Genomic DNA, 18349 nt, shown 5'->3' with positions numbered 1-18349 from the left:
TTTTAGAAGTGTTTATTTTAGTTTCTAATATTTTTTAATAATTAAAAATTTTTCACCTTTGTCCCCAACTCCTCTAAAATTATAATTAGGCCTCTATCACCCGCCCACTTAATTGCAACCTTTACTTTGAATATCATTGGTTCAATTGAGAACAAAAGATTAGACGAAAGAGCAAATAGCATTTATGATTCATTGATGTGCAAGAGGCTCGGAATAAGAAATTTCAGTTACCGGGGACCCTTTTCTAATCTGTAGTTTTAGTTAAAAATAACTTACAGTTGAACTAAAATGTTCAAATGAAATTTATTTTTATACCACTCTTTTGTTTAAAAAAAAACCAATAACTTCAAAATTTAAATTCTCCCACTTTCTGTATTTATTTCAACAAAAATTCTCCTATTAGTACACAACAGAGTGAGAAAAAAAAAAAAAAAAAATTACAACTAATTTTTCATTTTTTTTTCCTACTCCCCGTAACTCCCGGAATTAACACAAGAGTAATGTCAATTATAACATACTGAAAATGTTAAAGAGTTCCGACAAACAAACAGCAGAAAGTGAGTACTTGGGACCGAAAATCATTTCAACCCTCACCAGTTGCAGCGAAACAAGCAGACCCTCAAATGCGAACTATTATGGCAAAATGATCAATTTCCACTTGTATACTTGTAAGCATGCAAAATGATAATAAGACAGTTAGGTAACAGTAAATAGACAAGATTATCCAATTCGAACAGGTAGAAATGGCTCAGACTAGAGATTTTTCCATCTATTTTTCTAACTTTACAAACCCGGTACATGTCCCCTTTCTCGAATCGGAGATGGCACAGTTAAATACATATAGCTATAAGTATAATTATCCTCTAAACCTTACCAATACCCACAAACAAGAGGGTTTCTCTCCACCTAGTCCAAAATAAAAAAATATTAAAGCACCACCACCATGAATCTAAGACTCCCCATGAATATCATTGCTAGAATAAACACCAATCTTTGGCATATGAATTAAACTCATTGACGTAGATTAGAACAGATCAAATATCATCAGCTACGGGCAATCAATTCGTAGTAATCCTGAAGCTTCTTGCCGCATTTCTTTTCTACAGTATGAGATATTATGAGCCACTTTGACTCTAAATTAGTGTCCATTTTCCTCGTAGCTGGAAATATTTGTGCCGTTAGCTTTCATTGTTGTGGGGTGATTTTCTACTACGGAAATATTTAATTCGGTTTTTTCCTGAAATAATTCCATTCTTTTGAGAGCAGGGGCGTCACCACGACAGTATCTGTGCCACATGTTCCTGTATGTGGACTCTAATCCGCGGACGAACTTTGTTCCATCGCATACGGGTGATCTCAGCATGAGATCACGGAGGGTCAATCTCAGGTCTTGTAGGGCAGAGACGTTGGATGCTAGCTGCAATGCTAATCGGACGTATTCATCTTCAGTTTTGGCAATCAAACGTCCAAGTCCTGCAAATGATAAGCAAGAAATTTAGCACACCTGCAGCTATGGTTAGGGTTTAGAAGTAATGTTTAGAATAATTTACCACAAGGTACCCAGAGAATTGCCAAGTAGGGTCCAGAGATTTACAACGACTAAGTCTGTGTGTTTGTCAAATGCAGCCACTTTAAAGCCTCCAAAAAAACTAAGACAAATTAAACTCGGACAAACTTTGGGCCTCCATTCCTCCAATACTATGGAATGGCGATGAGAACCTCCATTTCAAGAACCATCCCGGTGAAGGTTCCTACTACCATGTCATAGCATTGAAAAAGCAGAGCTCCAGAGCACCGAGTTTCCTGGAGGCTCTAAAGCATCAAAGAAATTATACTTCACAAATACATTCCCAAACTAGGCGAAAGTGAACCCAGCTTATAGAAGAGCTTCTTGGCATTTGACAGCCAAAGTCTAGAGTTTCAAGCTTGAGTAGGCAGGAAACTATTGGAGAATTCTGAACAAAAGAGCTACTAGGAATTTGAAAACAACTATTCCACTGGACTAATACTTAAAACAAGCTGAGCATAAAATGGTACTGTAAAGTGAGACATGCGGTAAGAGATCCATAAGTCAAGAATGAAATCTGAGGCATCGGGGCACAAAGTTACATACCAACTTTAGTGAGAAGACTCACGCCAACATTATGGGCGTGTACTGAACCAGCCATTGTAACACAAGGGACTCCCATAAATAAAGATTCGCACGTTGTCGTTGTTCCAGCGTATGGAAATGTATCCAGGCTACGCAGAAACAAACATCAGAAATTACTCATATAGAAGAGAAAAATGTGCATGATTGTTTCTGAATATAGTAAAACTATGTATTGACGAGAAGTATTGAGCTGGAATGATTCTGGAAGTATGCTACTTCCGACTTTTGGGCCCTTGGATCACTAGGGTCTAATATTTAGTGGTGGTTTTATTACAAATCCAAAAGCCCAAAAGTTGGAAGTAGCTACTTCCGGAAGCACCCTAGCTGGACTCGTGACGAGAAAAACAAACGAACTAGGTCAAAATATAGAACCAGGGTAGAATGTATGGATAGTAACTGTACTATCCTGTTTCGCAACTTATCCCAAACTGTTGAATTTTAGTCTCTGACACTTTCTCAAATATCATGATTCCTTCCCTGATCATCAAAAGAATTTCCTCAACTTTTGTCCGTAAACTTTCTCATATATTGTGATTCCTTCCCTGATCATCAAAAGAATTCCCTAAAAAATGACAATTTACCCTTTCTCCTAAAAAATGACTTCCTTGTTTTAGCTGTTCGTGAATCAGGGTTAGAAAGGTAGTTTCATACAAAAGAATCAACTGCCGTTAGATTCTCTTTTGGGACATAAGTGTTTAATTGAGAAGTTCAGTGACAAAGTTGCCATATCTGGTGTCGATCCACCTCAGGCATTGAAGATTCCCTTGTCTGCACAACAGGTTTTGTGTGAAATGAGCAGCATAGCCACCTGCTTCAATTGGCGTTAAAGCTGGAACATCTTCTCATAGCGCTCCTGACCAAACTAAACTAGGGCAATAGTCTAATAAGACATTGTTGATCGAATGTCTCTGAAGGGACACCCAGGTTGAAGGATCTTATTAAACCCTTAGTTAGGTTTCCCAACATGTTCACAGACTCAAGTTGGAACCCAGGGCTGAAACTTCACCAAGAAGATAGGGATCACCATGAAGTAACCTGGTTATTTATTTGTTACAGGATAGGTAACCTACTATCTGAAACCTTCCAATGAAACCTTTTATATCAGGCCTAAACAGACCTCGGTAGGTCAAGGACTATCTGTACATTTTGCTATATGACTAATGATATAGCACATGAGAACATTTTATCAAAAACAACAGAGTCAGTTTAGGAGAATCAGAAAATTGACTCAAATGAAATTTCTGACCTGATATCCATCAGAGAATAAGCCTGCATATGGTCATGGTTGAGAAGAATCAAAGGCAACAAATCAACACGCAAGGGTTCAAGCCCCAATTGCTCTAATATTGTGAGAAACCTCTGTCTCACACTATCACAACAGAAGGGTTTACACTTCACCACGAGTCGGGAGTTTGGAACTGCACATAGTATTCTTGCCCAAACTTGCAAAACTTTGGGTGTAATCTGTCAAAAGCAATTGATGGATTAAAAATAAATAAAAATACAAGGTATTACAAAATATATCCATGAACGCCCATTGATTTACAAATATACTTATTATAAATCCCAATTTTTTATACACAAACCTCAAAAGTGTTTAAAAAAAAAAAATTATATAAGTAGAGGATTTATCTAACACATGGGGGTTAATTTTGGAATTTAAAAAGTGCTTAAGAGGCCCTTTCCTGCAAGCAAAACTGAACAAGGGTATGTATTGAAAAATAATAATAATAATTGTTGGAGAACATATATGATAGTTCAGATTTTACAGGGTTAAAGAAATATAATGTTGGGGTCATATATGATAGTTCAGATTTTACAGGGTTATATATGTACTTCAGTAATTTTGCAAAGAATATATATGACATCAAAGTAACAATAGCATCTAATAAATAATTTATATGCATTACCTTTGCTAAATTATTAAAGCTCCCAAAAGTAATGAAACCATTCGAAAGAGCTGGTGTTGGACAGACTTGCCCAGCTTCGGGAGAAGGGGTGTAGCATAGGAAACATTCAGGGAGGCGCACCAACTCTTCAATGTTTCTGTGGATAACTTTTACCATCAGATGCTAAAAACAAATACAGTAATTATGACTGATTGGAACAGACCAATGTGAATTTTACAAAAAGTCCAACATACTTTTGCTTTGCATTAGGCGGATCAGCAAATGAGTCTGTAATTCGATAATCAATTGTAGGCAAACCCGTTGTATTAGGGTAGCCGATCCAAGTTACCTGCAAGCAGAAGATAAATATTATTTAAGACATGGAAAGAACAAGAAATTGTATAACAACAAAACAAAAGTTGATGATGAAGTTTTATCTGAAAAGGACTAACCATAGTGTAGAAAATTGAACTAAGAAAGACAGGAAAGATGAAAAAGCAGGGTGACAATAAAGCCTGTTTAGCCTGATTGGAGCTTTTTGCAGAATTGCTATTTGACTAGATATTTCTAAGAAGCACTAGTAGCCTATAAAATCACCACAAAAATTTCCAATTTCACCTACAGTAGAAGCACATTGGGGCTTCTGCCTTTCAAACCCAAAAGCTTACTTTAGCTTCTTGCCACAACAAAATCTCCAGATTGTTTGATTGTCAAAAGCCTGGTGTCTGAAATTTTCTGCTTCCATGTGTAGAGAGCTGTTCAGCAGCCGCACCACAAAAAGCACAATGCCACTGAAGTAAAAGATTTGCACTCTGGCTACAAGTATAAAAGCAGGCAAAAGGGACCAAAATGCCTCTGCTTCGAGCCCTTTTCAGATATACACATATACACAGATAAAAAAAGCACTGAAAAGCCCTGAAATACATATCATGCAATATCAGCAACTATACCAGGAAATATTAATAGTACCTGAATAGGAGCCGGTCGGCATGCCATAGTCCCTAGCTTGTTATTCGCAGTATGACCAGTAAGTTCTACCAGTATGTCAACTTTATCCTCTCTTACCATACTTGCTACTTTCTTCTCATCGACACCATATATATCTCTCCACAATCCACCCTTCTTCAACACCCTGTCCTTGAATTTAAGGGTCTTGGCATCTGCCTAAATTAATTTGCCAAATGAAAATGCGATTACAACAATGAAATCTTTGACGAGTAAAATACTGATGGATAATTTCATCATGCAGCATGAAGAATTATGCTTTCTCTGTATAGTCTATGCAGAAGTTTTAAGAATGGGTTAATTAAAAATTCTGCCCATGAAATTTGATCTGAATTTATTGTTTCCCCAAAACTTCAATTGTAACAATCTTCTGTTAGGTGCAAAGTCCATCTATCAGCCTAGCGCCTAAACACAAAAGGCAACATAGGCTTGAACATAAGTATCATCATTAAAATTGAAATTGATGCTGACACGGATTGTATTTTCAGAATTATACTCAGAACAAGCCTCAGGAACTAGATTGTTAAAATGGATGCTGCAGGGACACAATTGAAATCGGCATCAAAATTCAAGGACAAATTTACCATTGATTTTCATTGAAGTATATAAAAAGATACATTGCCAAGCTTCTAGGAGATCTCTCCTTGCATGACAGATTTATGAACAGACTAAGGTAAGAAAAGCAATTTGTCCATGTCATGTAAGAACTGGATTACAGAAGTAAAGCAAGGACTTCCTCTACCTTCACAACTGCAGAGTACACTACAACCTTGTAATTCGAGTAGTCATGGTGTGATAAAGGTGCCTCGATGAAGTAGGACACAGAATGAGTAAAATAATCTGGGGATATGTAACCAACTACAAGTGGACGATCCATATCTTTCTCATTATCCCAACTAGTAAACCGTGGATATAGCTTCATAAAACGTCTTCCCCATTCCCTGTTTAAAATAAAAATTACAAGTAACTCTTATCAATTCACAGAAAGTGATGCAATATTATATGATATTTTGCAAACAGACACTTCACAAAAGGAAACTATTATGATTACAAAATAATATAATCATCATAACCATTAAGGCTAGGTTACTATCAATAGTATATGGAGCAAATATTGTTAAGCTAAAATTGATAACAGGGCATCTATATCAAAGACCATACTGTTGAATGTGATCTTTACTCTCAAACTTTTCTAGAAACTAAATTTCACAGTTATTGGACCGCTTTTACTTACATATCAAGTTTTTATCAAAATTGAACCTTCTGACAGCTGTTAAGGTACTTCTTAGTTTGACAGTGAAACGTGAGTCAATTAGGAAAATAATATCACACGCCTAGATTGAACATAATAGTTCTGAATTTCCATCGGCCGAAAGTACTATGTTTAAGTAGCAATTTCAACTTAGATTTGCTCATTTCAAGACCACTTGATGCATGATAGACCTTCAAAATTTTGAACTTTAATTACTAAATATTTACACTCCACATCACATACAACATTATGGATCTTCAATATAGATGCCCTAACATTGATTTTAACTGAATACTACTGGCCTCCATATAACTATCAATAGTAACCTACCCTCTCTAATTATTAATGTAGCATTTCACAACTAGGAAGTGGCGAATTCATGTATTCCAAAAGGAAATATAGGCATTAATTACACAAATCAGAAGGCTGTGATAATATCATTAGTTCAGCATTTCTGATTGAAAAAGGAAGATGGAAATTGTAGGCATGGAGCCCAAATAGGGCAATCAATTAAATCAGACAAAATTTCCCATTCAATTTCTCAACTAAGAAAAAGACTTCTCTCTAATAAAGCCTTCTCTTTCACTAAATTTGGTGTTTATGACCATGCAAATATTTATTATGGTTAAATAAAAACAATGCAAACATCTAACTGCCATGTTAGATGAATATAACCAGATATCTATTGATTTCCAAGGATACGGAAACAAACACATCTTATACATCAAAATAGTAAGTGCCAGCTTCCAAATCGACTTCCTTACCATAAGTGACATGAATAACACCAACTTGAAAAGACCAACATAGAATTCAGCCCACTTGTAACATTTAAAAAAAAAAAATGTAAACAAGATTTTCTCTAGAAGGTTGTAGCTCATACCTGTGAGCTTCAAAAAGCTTATCATCTGAGCCCTCATCTATATAGTTCATTGCAAGCAATCGATTCTGTAAGAGAAGTTATGTGTAAGAATCAAAGAAAACTACAAAGTTCAGAGGTGAATACCAACTTGAAGAATAAATACTAGAATATTAAATCAGGCATATATGCCGCCAATAACTGAGATAAACCTCTAGCAGCTGCACAATTCTCGACAAAATAGTCTTTCACATAGCAAGGCTTCATACAACTTTTATACAGATACATAGCAAGGTTTGATCGATAATAAATTAATAATACACTAAAAGAACTAATACCATTAACACTTCTCAGTGCAATCATCGTTTACGCTAAACAGTTGGATTTTGTAAAGCACCATAACAAAGGAACTTTCAAAGAGCTATATGAAAAGTGTATCACAGAAAGCTAGAAGAGGAAGTTAATTTATTCTATTTCCAAATTAAAAAAAGGCAATTTCAAATATTTAACCAGCATCTGATGCAACAGTTTTGGCCGACTGACTTTCACAAGAATAAGTATGAAATTCACAAGATTATATAGTGGGATAGGTCAGTTTCACAAATGAGTCTTCTAAAAAACTATACTCATTTGGTCTTGAAGAACCTAATACTGGAAAAATGGTTTTGGATTGTTATCCTGCTAAGTATTGTCAGAAGTCCAGAGTTTTATTCTCCATTACAACAAAGATCTAAGAATAAGAAGCTGAAAAGGTTAACTAACTTGCTGGTAAAACCAAACATGTCAATTGTTCCTCAGCCTTGACCAATGTTCTAAAAAGTGATGTACTTTGCAGGTGGTAGACCCACCACATAGTGGATATGCAGTATTCGAGTGCATACGTGGGTGGATATGCGGGCGTATATGCGGTCACCTACTAAAATATAAAAAAAATTTCAAACATAGATGTAAAAAATAATTAACATCTTTTAAATATAGGAATAAACAAATGTGGGATAAATTGGTTAAGGGGCTGTTTGGTTTCATGTGAAACTGTGAAAAAAAATTTCGATGAAAAACAAATTTTACACTCCTTAGTGTTTGGTTTGTAGGAAATGAAAAATAGTTTTCCATCAATGGTTGAACGAAAAAAAAAAGAAAAGATAAATAAAAAATTATTATATATATTTCTCCTATTATATATATTATATATTATTAATATATAACAACTATCATAATATATATTTAATTATTATAATTTATATTTATAAAAAAATATATTTAAAATATATTATACAATAAATATGTAATATAATATATAATAATATATAATTAATATTATAAAATAAAATAAAATTATATATATATAATCAAAGAGGGAGAGAGAGAGAGAGCACATCATGCTCTCTCTCTCTCTCAGGCGGTCCACGAGCTGGGTGGTTCACAAGGTGAAGCCCACATCATGAACCGCATGCAAAAAGTCAAGTGAACCCCGCGTGTTTCATTGTAGCTTTTCATTTTCCGCTCTTATGGAGCGGAAAACGAAAATCCAAATTTTCAGCGTATTCGTAAAAAAATTTTCCGAGATAATTTTTTTACAGACAACCAAACATCAAAAAGTTGTTTTCAACTGAAAATTGATTTTTGGAGTGGTTTTCAGGGAAACCAAACACACCCTAAACTTTTGTGAAGAATAATATATTTTTCTCAACAAACTGTCATTCACGATCACTTGTAGTCATCCAACGGGTCAACACTTAAAATAATAATAATAATAATCTAGCATAATAACATCTGACAACTACAAAAATATTCACCAATACTTATACACATAATCATTAGATATATTAGGAATAATACCAACTAAAATAAGTAGTTATATCATACTGATGATACAAAGATAGTTACATTTATATGCATTATTATTAACCGAGCTTCTATGAAAATATATATGTATAACCATTAACCAAGCAATCCCATTCAGCATTGCATTTCAATCTCGCCTTAGAGGGGGGAAGAAAATGTCGCATATGCGGTCGCATATACCGCCGCATGTCATATGGGCCACATATGCGGTCCAACCGCATACTGCATATTACATATGCGGTGTGGTTGTAAGTCCGAAACGCATATACAGCTACATAGGCTGCTTTTTGTAACAATTCCCTTAGGATGGCAGCAAAACATAAGATTAGTATAGAGGACAAAGAGCATAAGAAAAGAAAATAGAGTAGGCATGAATTTATTTGTCACGGATCTGCTGATAGACTGCTGATAAAGTCTAAGAATAGGTAACAATATAGTTTCAACGATCAAACAGAAAGGTTCAGTTTAACAAAGAGGTAATAAAAAAAAAGTCAATCATAAGATAAAGACGCAATCTCACTAAGGGCAGTAGTGCTAGCTAGCTAGAAGGCAAGGCAGAAGGGCTGCAGTTCGAGATGAAAAGTAAATAAGAATAAAGGACATGAAGCATATTGGTCGAGCATCCAAAACAAGGTCGTTTCCGTATGAAGATCCAAAGATCAAATAAGTTTCTACAAGCCAATCATACTAAAATATTCGGAAAGGGTTAAAGTTCAAGAAAAGCAGTTACACTCTAACAGAAAGCGGTACCTGACCGGCATTACGTGAATCAGGGTCTATCTGAAGACATTTCTCATATGCTTCTATAGCCAAAGTAATATTGCCAGCGTCTCTATAAAGTACCCCTAAGTACACAAACATTCATAACATATATCAGAACGTAGGCTTTAGTTTCCAGTTCTTCTAACAGAGTAAATAAAACTCATTTACTAAATTAGAAAAAAAATTGGAAGAAATAACATCCTATTCATTAAGTAAATGTGGCCAAGTAAACATCTTATTGGCACCTATAGTCTCCCAAATATAGAACATTAAAAAGAAAGCACTTCAAGTGATTTTAAGTTTCCACAATAAATCATAAGTGGATATGTTTTCTGCAGTGTGGATTAAGCAGTGTTTGAATCAGGGATGCGCCTCAGCGCCTCAGGGCAGCAAGGAGCGCGCCTCAGAAGTGCCTCGTGATATTTACGTTTAATGGGTCTATGTTTGGGTTTTCGAGTCTTAATTTTTTTCAATATATTATAAAATGTTAAGGGATTGAAAAAATTCCTAATTTGAACACTTTATTCCCCTTTTCTCTTAATCGTTCTCTCTTCCACCCCCCCAATGGCAACAAATAGTAGCGGCAAGGAGCAAGAAGCAAGAAGCAAGAAGCAGTAGCAAGAAGCAGCAGCTAGCACTTTAAGTTGAAAGTTGAAACATAATTTTTTTTCCTCTTTAGTTTGAGAACATTTATACATGTGATTTCTTTGCTTTTTTATGGTCATTTTGTTTTTGTATGGCTATTTTGAAATATTTTGATGTAAAATATCAAACTAAACTAGGCTTGTTAAGAGTGTTTTATTTTTATTAGATGTGGCACCTCACCTTCTTGAGGCGCGCGCCTCATGGCGCACCTTGCGCCTAGGCTCCAGAAGGCCTTTGCGCCTTTTTGCGCCTCGCGCCTTTTCAAACACCGGAATTGAGATAAAGAAGTAAATGCTTGATACAGATTACCTAAGTTATTATATGCTTCCGCATATGTAGGATTTGCAGCAATGGCCTTCTCAATCATGCTTGCCGCGGCATCCATTTTACCCTGCATTGAAAAAACAAACAAACAAACAAATAAATAACATTTTGCAGGAAAGAAAATGATAATCTGGCAGTTGCACCACTCATAGAGAAGATAAATCATCAGACCTGGACAGTATAAACAACTCCCAGGTTGTTCAATGACTGTGAGAAATTCGGTTTAATTGATAAAGCCATCTACAAATTAAAAACACAAAAAATAAGAATTTCATCTTATCCATTGAAATATGGTACAAATTGAAATGCCAAAACAGTTTTACTTAATCACCTGATAGCATTCCACAGCTTTGTCAAGATTATCCCTATCCTTGTAAATTACACCTAGGTTGTTGCATGCCTCTGCGCAATGAGGATTGAAGTGTAGCGCAAGCTCATAAAAGACAATTGCCTTCATAGATGGTTCCAGGTTTCAGCCAAAAGGAACGAATTTTAAATAATTTAACAAAGTTAGGAGATAATGAAAGTTGAAACTAATAGCAAGAAGAAAGCAGATTTGCTATAAAACAGGTGAACAAACTTCTCGATGAATAAACTTCTCTGTGACTAACCATCTCAAACTTCAGCATTTCACCATATGCAACACCAAGATTATACATCGCATCGGCATAATGCCAATTGTAAAATAAAGCTTTCTTGTAGTATGCTACACCTTGGTTGATGTCCCCTTCAAGTTTCACCTGAACGGAGAAGGATACAGTTATGTGAACCAAATGAAAAGCAATCCTAGAAATAGCTTTTCTAAAAGAAGTAAAAGTACATTGTGAAATAAAAAGTATGAATGTGAGATGTCCAGCTAAATGAACAGACAGCATAAAATTCTTTAATACACCAAAATATCAGCTAAAGGGACATGCTAGCTGTATTATGAACTGAGATAACAAAGAGTTGGCACAAATAAGGTTCACCAAATCGAACTGACAATCTTGCATAATTAGAAAGAATATAAAGTATGTGCATATATAGCACTTAGACCAACAAGAAAGATAAAACACTGGTTTGTTCAAGAACATTTGAGGATTCTCCAATCTAATTAGCAGTTCATAGAGAACTAAAAAATACGTTAGTATAAGTAGAAAGAAATAATGGCTCTCAGATTACTAAAAGATGTGATCTCACAGAAAGCTGTATAGTGGCAATAGGATTCAACAGTTAAACCCAATTAGTTGAGGTTTAAACTTCAAGTTATCGTACTTCAATTCACTTCATAAGGTATGAGTAAAAATACATTAAATAGATCTGGCTTCTGCAGAAAAGGTGTTGACTGCAATTCTAGTACAACTACGGAAAAAAGTGATAGAGGTTTGGTGTATGGTTTCACCAACCTATATACTGCAGCCTATCTTCGAGCAACGTCAAAACTATGAGGGAAAAAACTTAGTTGAAAGAAATTAAATGGCCCAAAAAGGATCAGAACATTACGGTCTCAAAGAGTCATAACATCATTGTTGTCTTTCACCTTAATTGTTAAAAAAAGATCTTTTTGATACTCTAATCAAACTGCAATATTAACCACTACAATGATACATCCACATGAATAAAAGTATTTGTGTCAATATTTCATAGTAAATATACAGAGGTGCTTCTAAATTCAGTGAAACCTGCAGGAAAAATATGCACGTGGCATAAAAATTATAAGATGTTTTTTTTTTTCAATTTGTTTTTGATTCATCTCACCTTTGTTCCCAAGTCAGTCAAGGCTATTGCCATGTTGTTCTTAGCAATTTCAAAGTTTGGAGATACAGTCAAACACCTGATATACAACAAAGTAAAAAGAATCAACCATCAATAACAAATTCTCTCAAATTGATTTAGTAAGAGAGAACATATAGGTGTAGGAAAATAATAGTCAGCAAACCTTTCATAGCAAGCAATGGCAGCTTCCAAGTCCCCACGATTCTTATAAATGACGCCCATATTACAATAAGCTTCTGCATACAACGGCCTTTCTAAGGCAGCCTTCTCGTAGCAACTAAGAGCCAAATCATATTGCATCATCTCAGAGTAAACTACTCCAAGGTTATAGTATGCAGGCTACACAAAAAACATCAACACATATGATTACTTATAAGAACGATAACTACAAAAGATCCAAAGTAAGAAGAGATAATACATATATAACCATACATATATATATTACATATATATCCTTGTAAAATATGTTATTTTGTGTATGCCCTTCAAAACTTCATTTTCTGACATAAGTTTCTTTATTCTAATAAGAATGCCTTTATACTCCATACTTAGATAAGGTTATCTTTGGTTTTTTCTTAACAAAAAAAAAACTACGTTTTCAAGGGGTTACAGTGGAATATACGTAACAAGATAATTTTGCATAGACACTTGTAAATGTCCTCAGTAAGAATGATGATATCAAGGACAAAGTATTCACAACTTTACCGCATAGTGACCATCTATTTTCAGAGCTTCACAGTACTTTTGAATACCCTCTTCTGTATTACCAGCGAGCTTCAAGCTGGTGCCCAGATCGGTCAATACAATAGCCAGACATTCTGCGGCAGGTTTGTACGAAGGATCTGCCTTTAGAGCCTTTTGATATGACTGCAGCCATTATACCACATATTATTTGTTAGTACAAATATCACTACTATCATAAGGTAGAACAAAACATGATTATGAGAGACAATGGTACGCAAAAAACATAACACAGCACAATCTCAGTGCACGTGCAAAGAATATTACTTAAAATCTCTTTTACTTGGATGCTTTTTATCACTTTTTCTAGTAAATAAACTTAAACAATACATATCCTCCCAGCCTCTTATTTATTTGGTATTTATTCGATAAGCCAAAATGCAATAGATAAGAGCTACGTTTTAAGTGCCCGTCGACACGGGCCGTATACACCGTGCCGTACCGTGCCAACAAGATACCTGCACGATACAGACCCCATGCTGATGGTACAACTCAAAACCCTCTATTCTTTAAATTACTAAATAATTTCCTCAATAAAGTTCAAAAGATGTGATAAAAAGACATAATAAATAGTTAGAATATTTTGTTGCTAAAGAAAATAAATATTTCATGCTATTATGTGTCGGCACACAAGAATTTTTTTGACCAGCACGCATCGGCACGGCTCGGCACGCACCGTGCCGTACCATGCCGGCAAATTTCCGGCACGACCCCGTGCCGGCAAGGATTTAAGTGCCGTGGCACAGGGTCGTGCCGAAAACTTGCCGACACAGTACGGCACGGTGTGTGCCGAGCCGTGCCGATGCGTGCCGGTCAAAAAAATTCTTGTGTGCCGACACACTAACTATTTATTATGTCTTTTTATCACATCTTTTGAACTTTATTGAGAAAATTATTTACTAATTTAAAGAATAGAGGGTTTTGAACTATGTCATCGGTACAGGGTCTGTATCGTGCCGGTATCTTGTTGGCACGGTACGGCACGGTGGATTTTAAGAATAGAGGGTTTTGAATTGTGCAATCGGCACTGGGGGCTATATCGTGCCGATATCTTGCTGGCACGAAACGGCACGGTGGATACGGCACGTGCAAATGGGCACTTTAATCCTTGGATAAGAGTAACGAATATCACAATTTCAAGAATGGTAGCACAGAAGTGTCATCATAATTTTATTATAGGACAATGACATGGCAAAAAAAAAGTAACATAACAAAGATGTAAAGCCCTACAGTTATCATAAATTAGGGCCTCTTTAGCCCTGGTAAATCTCTGCAAAAGTGATATTTACTGAAGTTGAAGTTGTTCAAAAAGGCACTAAAAACTATTTTCAAAAGAATCCAGCAGCCCCCCCACCCCCGCCCCCCCCGCCTTGCCGGGACAGCTTCCTGCTGAAAAGCAAGAGTAGGACCTTCAAAGTATAGTTTTATTTGGGGCTCAGAAGCTCATTCAGTTTGTCCAATAATTAGCTGCTGTATTCCAAAATAGAGGATCCAATCCAAAAACCAGGCCAACCAGATACTTAATAAAGGAATAAAATCAAAAATGTAAACACAAGTTATTAATGATAATTATGTCTATATAAGTCAGAGAATAAGAATAAAAGAACAAGTTACCTCAGCAGCCTCTAATAGGTGACCTTCGTCTTTATATATTACTCCGCAATGTGTGAGAGCACAAGCATTCTGTGGGTCGAGCCGGATGGCTTCCATAAAGCTCTCGAAAGCTTGTCGTGTGAGATTTTGCATTTGGAGGCAAATTCCCTTACCAATAAGGGCTTCCACATTTGTGTTATCCTTTTCAAGGATGCTGTTATATAAAACAAGAGCATCGACAAACTTGTTACGAGATCTAAGGATGTTGGCATATAAGAGCGCATCCTTCCCTTCAAACTTTTTCTTGACTTGTGTTACTTGGGGTGCAGCCCCTCCTTTCAAGTTGGCACTTTCTGAGAGTGCATCATCCCTTTCTCTCCCGTTACAGTTGTCCTGCTCTGTTAACGCCATTGGATATCAACTGCCTATTAAATTTTCTGAAAAAAAAAAAAAGAAGAACAAAGAGTGACTGAATTATGTGAATTCATTAAGTACGAGATAGTATTTCATAATGCATACTTTGTCGCCAGAATAACCCAAGTAAAATTAAATAAATGAAGTAACAACAAACAAGCATGCAATCACCTCCAAACTAAAGTTCAAATAATTTTCCTCAAAAAAAAAGACTTAGATATCAAATAAGAGCATAAGGCTCCAATTTCCTAAAATGTTGGCATTGGTGAACTTGTTAAGGGAGTTGGCTTGAAGCTATTTTTTCCGATCAAGGCCACTGCTAGTTTAGAATGCACGCACAAGAAAACAATGAGAGAATATTATCCTTCATATTTGGCCAAAAAGAAGAAAAGGAGATCATCTTGATGTTTCTCTAATAACTTGAAATGAACTTAATCATTTTTATGGCTCAATTTAACTAAATTTCTTGCGCACGGAATAATGGAAGCCAAATTCAGTTTCAGATCTCAGGCAAGTTTACAATGAAAATTCCTTTTGAGTAACAAAGACAATCTCTTTTTGTCATTTCCTCAAAAAAGTTCCTGCACAATGTCAACCAGGTGAGAAACCAAATACAAATTCTCAGAAACTAATTGGATGCCCCTTACACAACGCAACCCCCATCCATTAAAAGAAAAACTTTCTTTTAAGGAAAAAAAAGGCAGCTCCAATCAATTCATTGGTGCACCAAAAAGATACAACTCCAACTCGACCAAGCGTTCCCATGTCTTCTCCAATGACATTTCAACTTAACTTTAATCACTTACCCTTAGCATACCTTTATAAGACAACCATCAGGGTGCAAAATCTTCGACAGACACAAAAGAAGAATTTTTCTGGCTTAAGTTACTATTTTCAACAAACACTTGTAGAATGAAATCAAACCCTCTCAGACTGGTCCACATATATATTAACTCAATACTAACCTCACAAAGGAGTTCATAGTCTAAATCAAGACAAACAAGTAAGCCAAAGGATGCTCATCTACAGTTCAAAGATCAAACAAATAGCTATCAGAATTGTATCAAATGCACCAAAAACGAAAAAGAAATAGTTAAAAGTTACATGTAAGGACCCAGAACAGAAGAACTAACAAGGAACTCATTTGCACAAACAGGAGGCCCTCTATACACCCTGTCACTACAATAAATCAACAAAAACAATTTATATCCATAAAAAGAAAAGTATTATAGCGTGAAACCTACTGAAAACAACAAGCTTCACACTGATCAAAGACCAGCCATTGAAGGAAATGGAGAAGAGAGAAGCAATATGTAGGGAGAGAGAGAGAGAGAGAGAGAGAGAGAGAGAGAGAGAGGAAGGGGGAGGATGCTGCGGTGGCGGTGCCTTACGCCTACGGCTGATGAAATCTAAGAACACAAGAGGAAGGTGGAGGAAAAGGGAAGAGGGCGATTAGGGCACAAGCGGCGACCATGGCGGCGGCGAACATGGAGGCGGAGGCGGAGGAGGCGGCGGCGACGGCGATGGCGATGGCGACGGCGACAACGGAGGTGGCGGCGGCGGCGGCGGCGGCGGCGGCGGCGGAGTAGGGCATTTGTGCGCCTTGGGAGAGAGGAGAGAGGAGAGACGGGGGAGAAAGGGGGAGGGGGGGAGTACCTTTGGAGGGCGTGGATGTCGCCGTGGTAGAGCCCATAGAGGGAGGGAGGGACGGAGAGAGAGCGAGAGGGTTTAATCCATGACTAGGGTATTGGAACGGAGGAGAAAGCGTGGGGACGAGGAGTCCATTGTTCTTATAATTAGGAGTTAAGAAAGCCCCGAATTTTGAGCGTGCGGAGTGGAGAGACAGAGAGAGAGAGAGAGAGAGAGTAAAAAAAGGTTTGTTTTTCTTTGAAGTAACTATTAAAAAAAAAAAAAAAAAATAGCCAATAACCGATTGTACGCTTTTACAAAAATAGGCTATTATTTTAAATATTACCGATTCAGTCTAAATTTTTAGNTTAAAAAAAAAAAAAAAAAATAGCCAATAACCGATTGTACGCTTTTACAAAAATAGGCTATTATTTTAAATATTACCGATTCAGTCTAAATTTTTAGTAAATCGGTAAAAATATTTTTATTTCTTTTTTTCTTTATTTTTCTCTTTTTCTCCGCTCTTGTTCCTCTTCCTCTTCGTCGTTTTTTTCTCTCATTCTCCTTCCTGCATCCTCTTCCTTCTCCTTCTCCTCTTCCTCCACCGTCGCCCTCCATTTTCTTATATCGGTCATATTTCCGCCAACGCTAGCTCAGATATAATATAAATTATGTGAGGTAAACTTGTAGCGGAGCACATGCTCGCGGATAGTGACGGCAATGAGGGTACCGAAGGATATAAGAACCACGGGGCGGGAGAGCATGTATAGCGAGGGCGGTGACTGCGGTAGAGGATGAGGGAGAGGACGCGATAATAAAAAAAGAAGTAGATAGTAGAAAAAAAAAAAAGTAAAGAACAAAAAGAAAAAAATAAGAAAAAAATTTTCCTTTTTGAAAGACCATTATATATCATCACTGGTACAGAAAAAAATAAAAAATCAAAGAAAAAAGAAGATGAAGATGAAGTAGCGCTATTTTAAAATAAAGTTGCACTCGTTGAGAAAAAATTACAGTCTTTGATACAAAAATTATACTTTTTGGACGAAAGTTATACTATATGAAGAAAATTTATATTGTTTGAGACGAAAATAACAATGTTTGAGACGAAACTATCACTCTTTGAGTGAAAGTTGTATTTTTTGAGACAAAACTTATACTTATAATATAAATTATGTGAGGTAAACTTGTAGCGGAGCACATGCTCGCGGATAGTGACGGCAATGAGGGTACCGAAGGATATAAGAACCACGGGGCGGGAGAGCATGTATAGCGAGGGCGGTGACTGCGGTAGAGGATGAGGGAGAGGACGCGATAATAAAAAAAGAAGTAGATAGTAGAAAAAAAAAAAAGTAAAGAACAAAAAGAAAAAAATAAGAAAAAAATTTTCCTTTTTGAAAGACCATTATATATCATCGCTGGTACAGAAAAAAATAAAAAATCAAAGAAAAAAGAAGATGAAGATGAAGTAGCGCTATTTTAAAATAAAG

The 18349-nt window shown here is 36.2% G+C and overlaps 1 protein-coding gene across 2 annotated transcripts; it reads right to left on the bottom strand.

The window, feature by feature from the left end:
* Positions 634-17087, bottom strand: LOC109710162 (probable UDP-N-acetylglucosamine--peptide N-acetylglucosaminyltransferase SPINDLY). 2 transcript variants are annotated; one of them, XM_020232630.1, is made up of 19 exons: positions 16890-17087; positions 16338-16412; positions 14841-15256; positions 13191-13352; positions 12649-12824; positions 12468-12543; positions 11342-11470; positions 11062-11181; positions 10902-10970; positions 10716-10797; positions 9750-9844; positions 7179-7243; positions 5789-5987; positions 5011-5205; positions 4296-4390; positions 4063-4198; positions 3399-3616; positions 2114-2241; positions 634-1473 (listed from the first exon to the last, which is right to left on the bottom strand). In XM_020232630.1, exons 3-19 carry the CDS (start codon positions 15228-15230, stop codon positions 1139-1141), a joined length of 2670 nt encoding a protein of 889 aa, XP_020088219.1. In that variant the 5' UTR covers positions 15231-15256; positions 16338-16412; positions 16890-17087; the 3' UTR covers positions 634-1138. The 2 variants fall into 2 exon arrangements, with proteins under 2 accessions (XP_020088219.1, XP_020088218.1); XM_020232629.1 differs by lacking the exon at positions 16338-16412.

The sequence above is a fragment of the Ananas comosus genome, linkage group 5 (assembly GCF_001540865.1).
Source record: "Ananas comosus cultivar F153 linkage group 5, ASM154086v1, whole genome shotgun sequence".
NCBI lineage: Eukaryota > Viridiplantae > Streptophyta > Magnoliopsida > Poales > Bromeliaceae > Ananas > Ananas comosus.
Note: the sequence above shows the minus strand (reverse complement) of the source record. Positions and strands in the feature narration are given on the sequence as shown.

Excerpts from the sequence above, each read along its gene's own strand:
- LOC109710162 (XM_020232630.1), bottom strand. The coding sequence starts at position 15,230 with ATGGCGTTAACAGAGCAGGACAACTGTAACGGGAGAGAAAGGGATGAT. Across the intron at positions 11,182-11,341 it reads AAATGCTGAAGTTTGAGATG|GCAATTGTCTTTTATGAGCT; the intron begins GTTAGTCACAGA and ends CCATCTATGAAG. Across the intron at positions 2,242-3,398 it reads TATTCTCTGATGGATATCAG|CCTGGATACATTTCCATACG; the intron begins GTCAGAAATTTC and ends GTTTCTGCGTAG.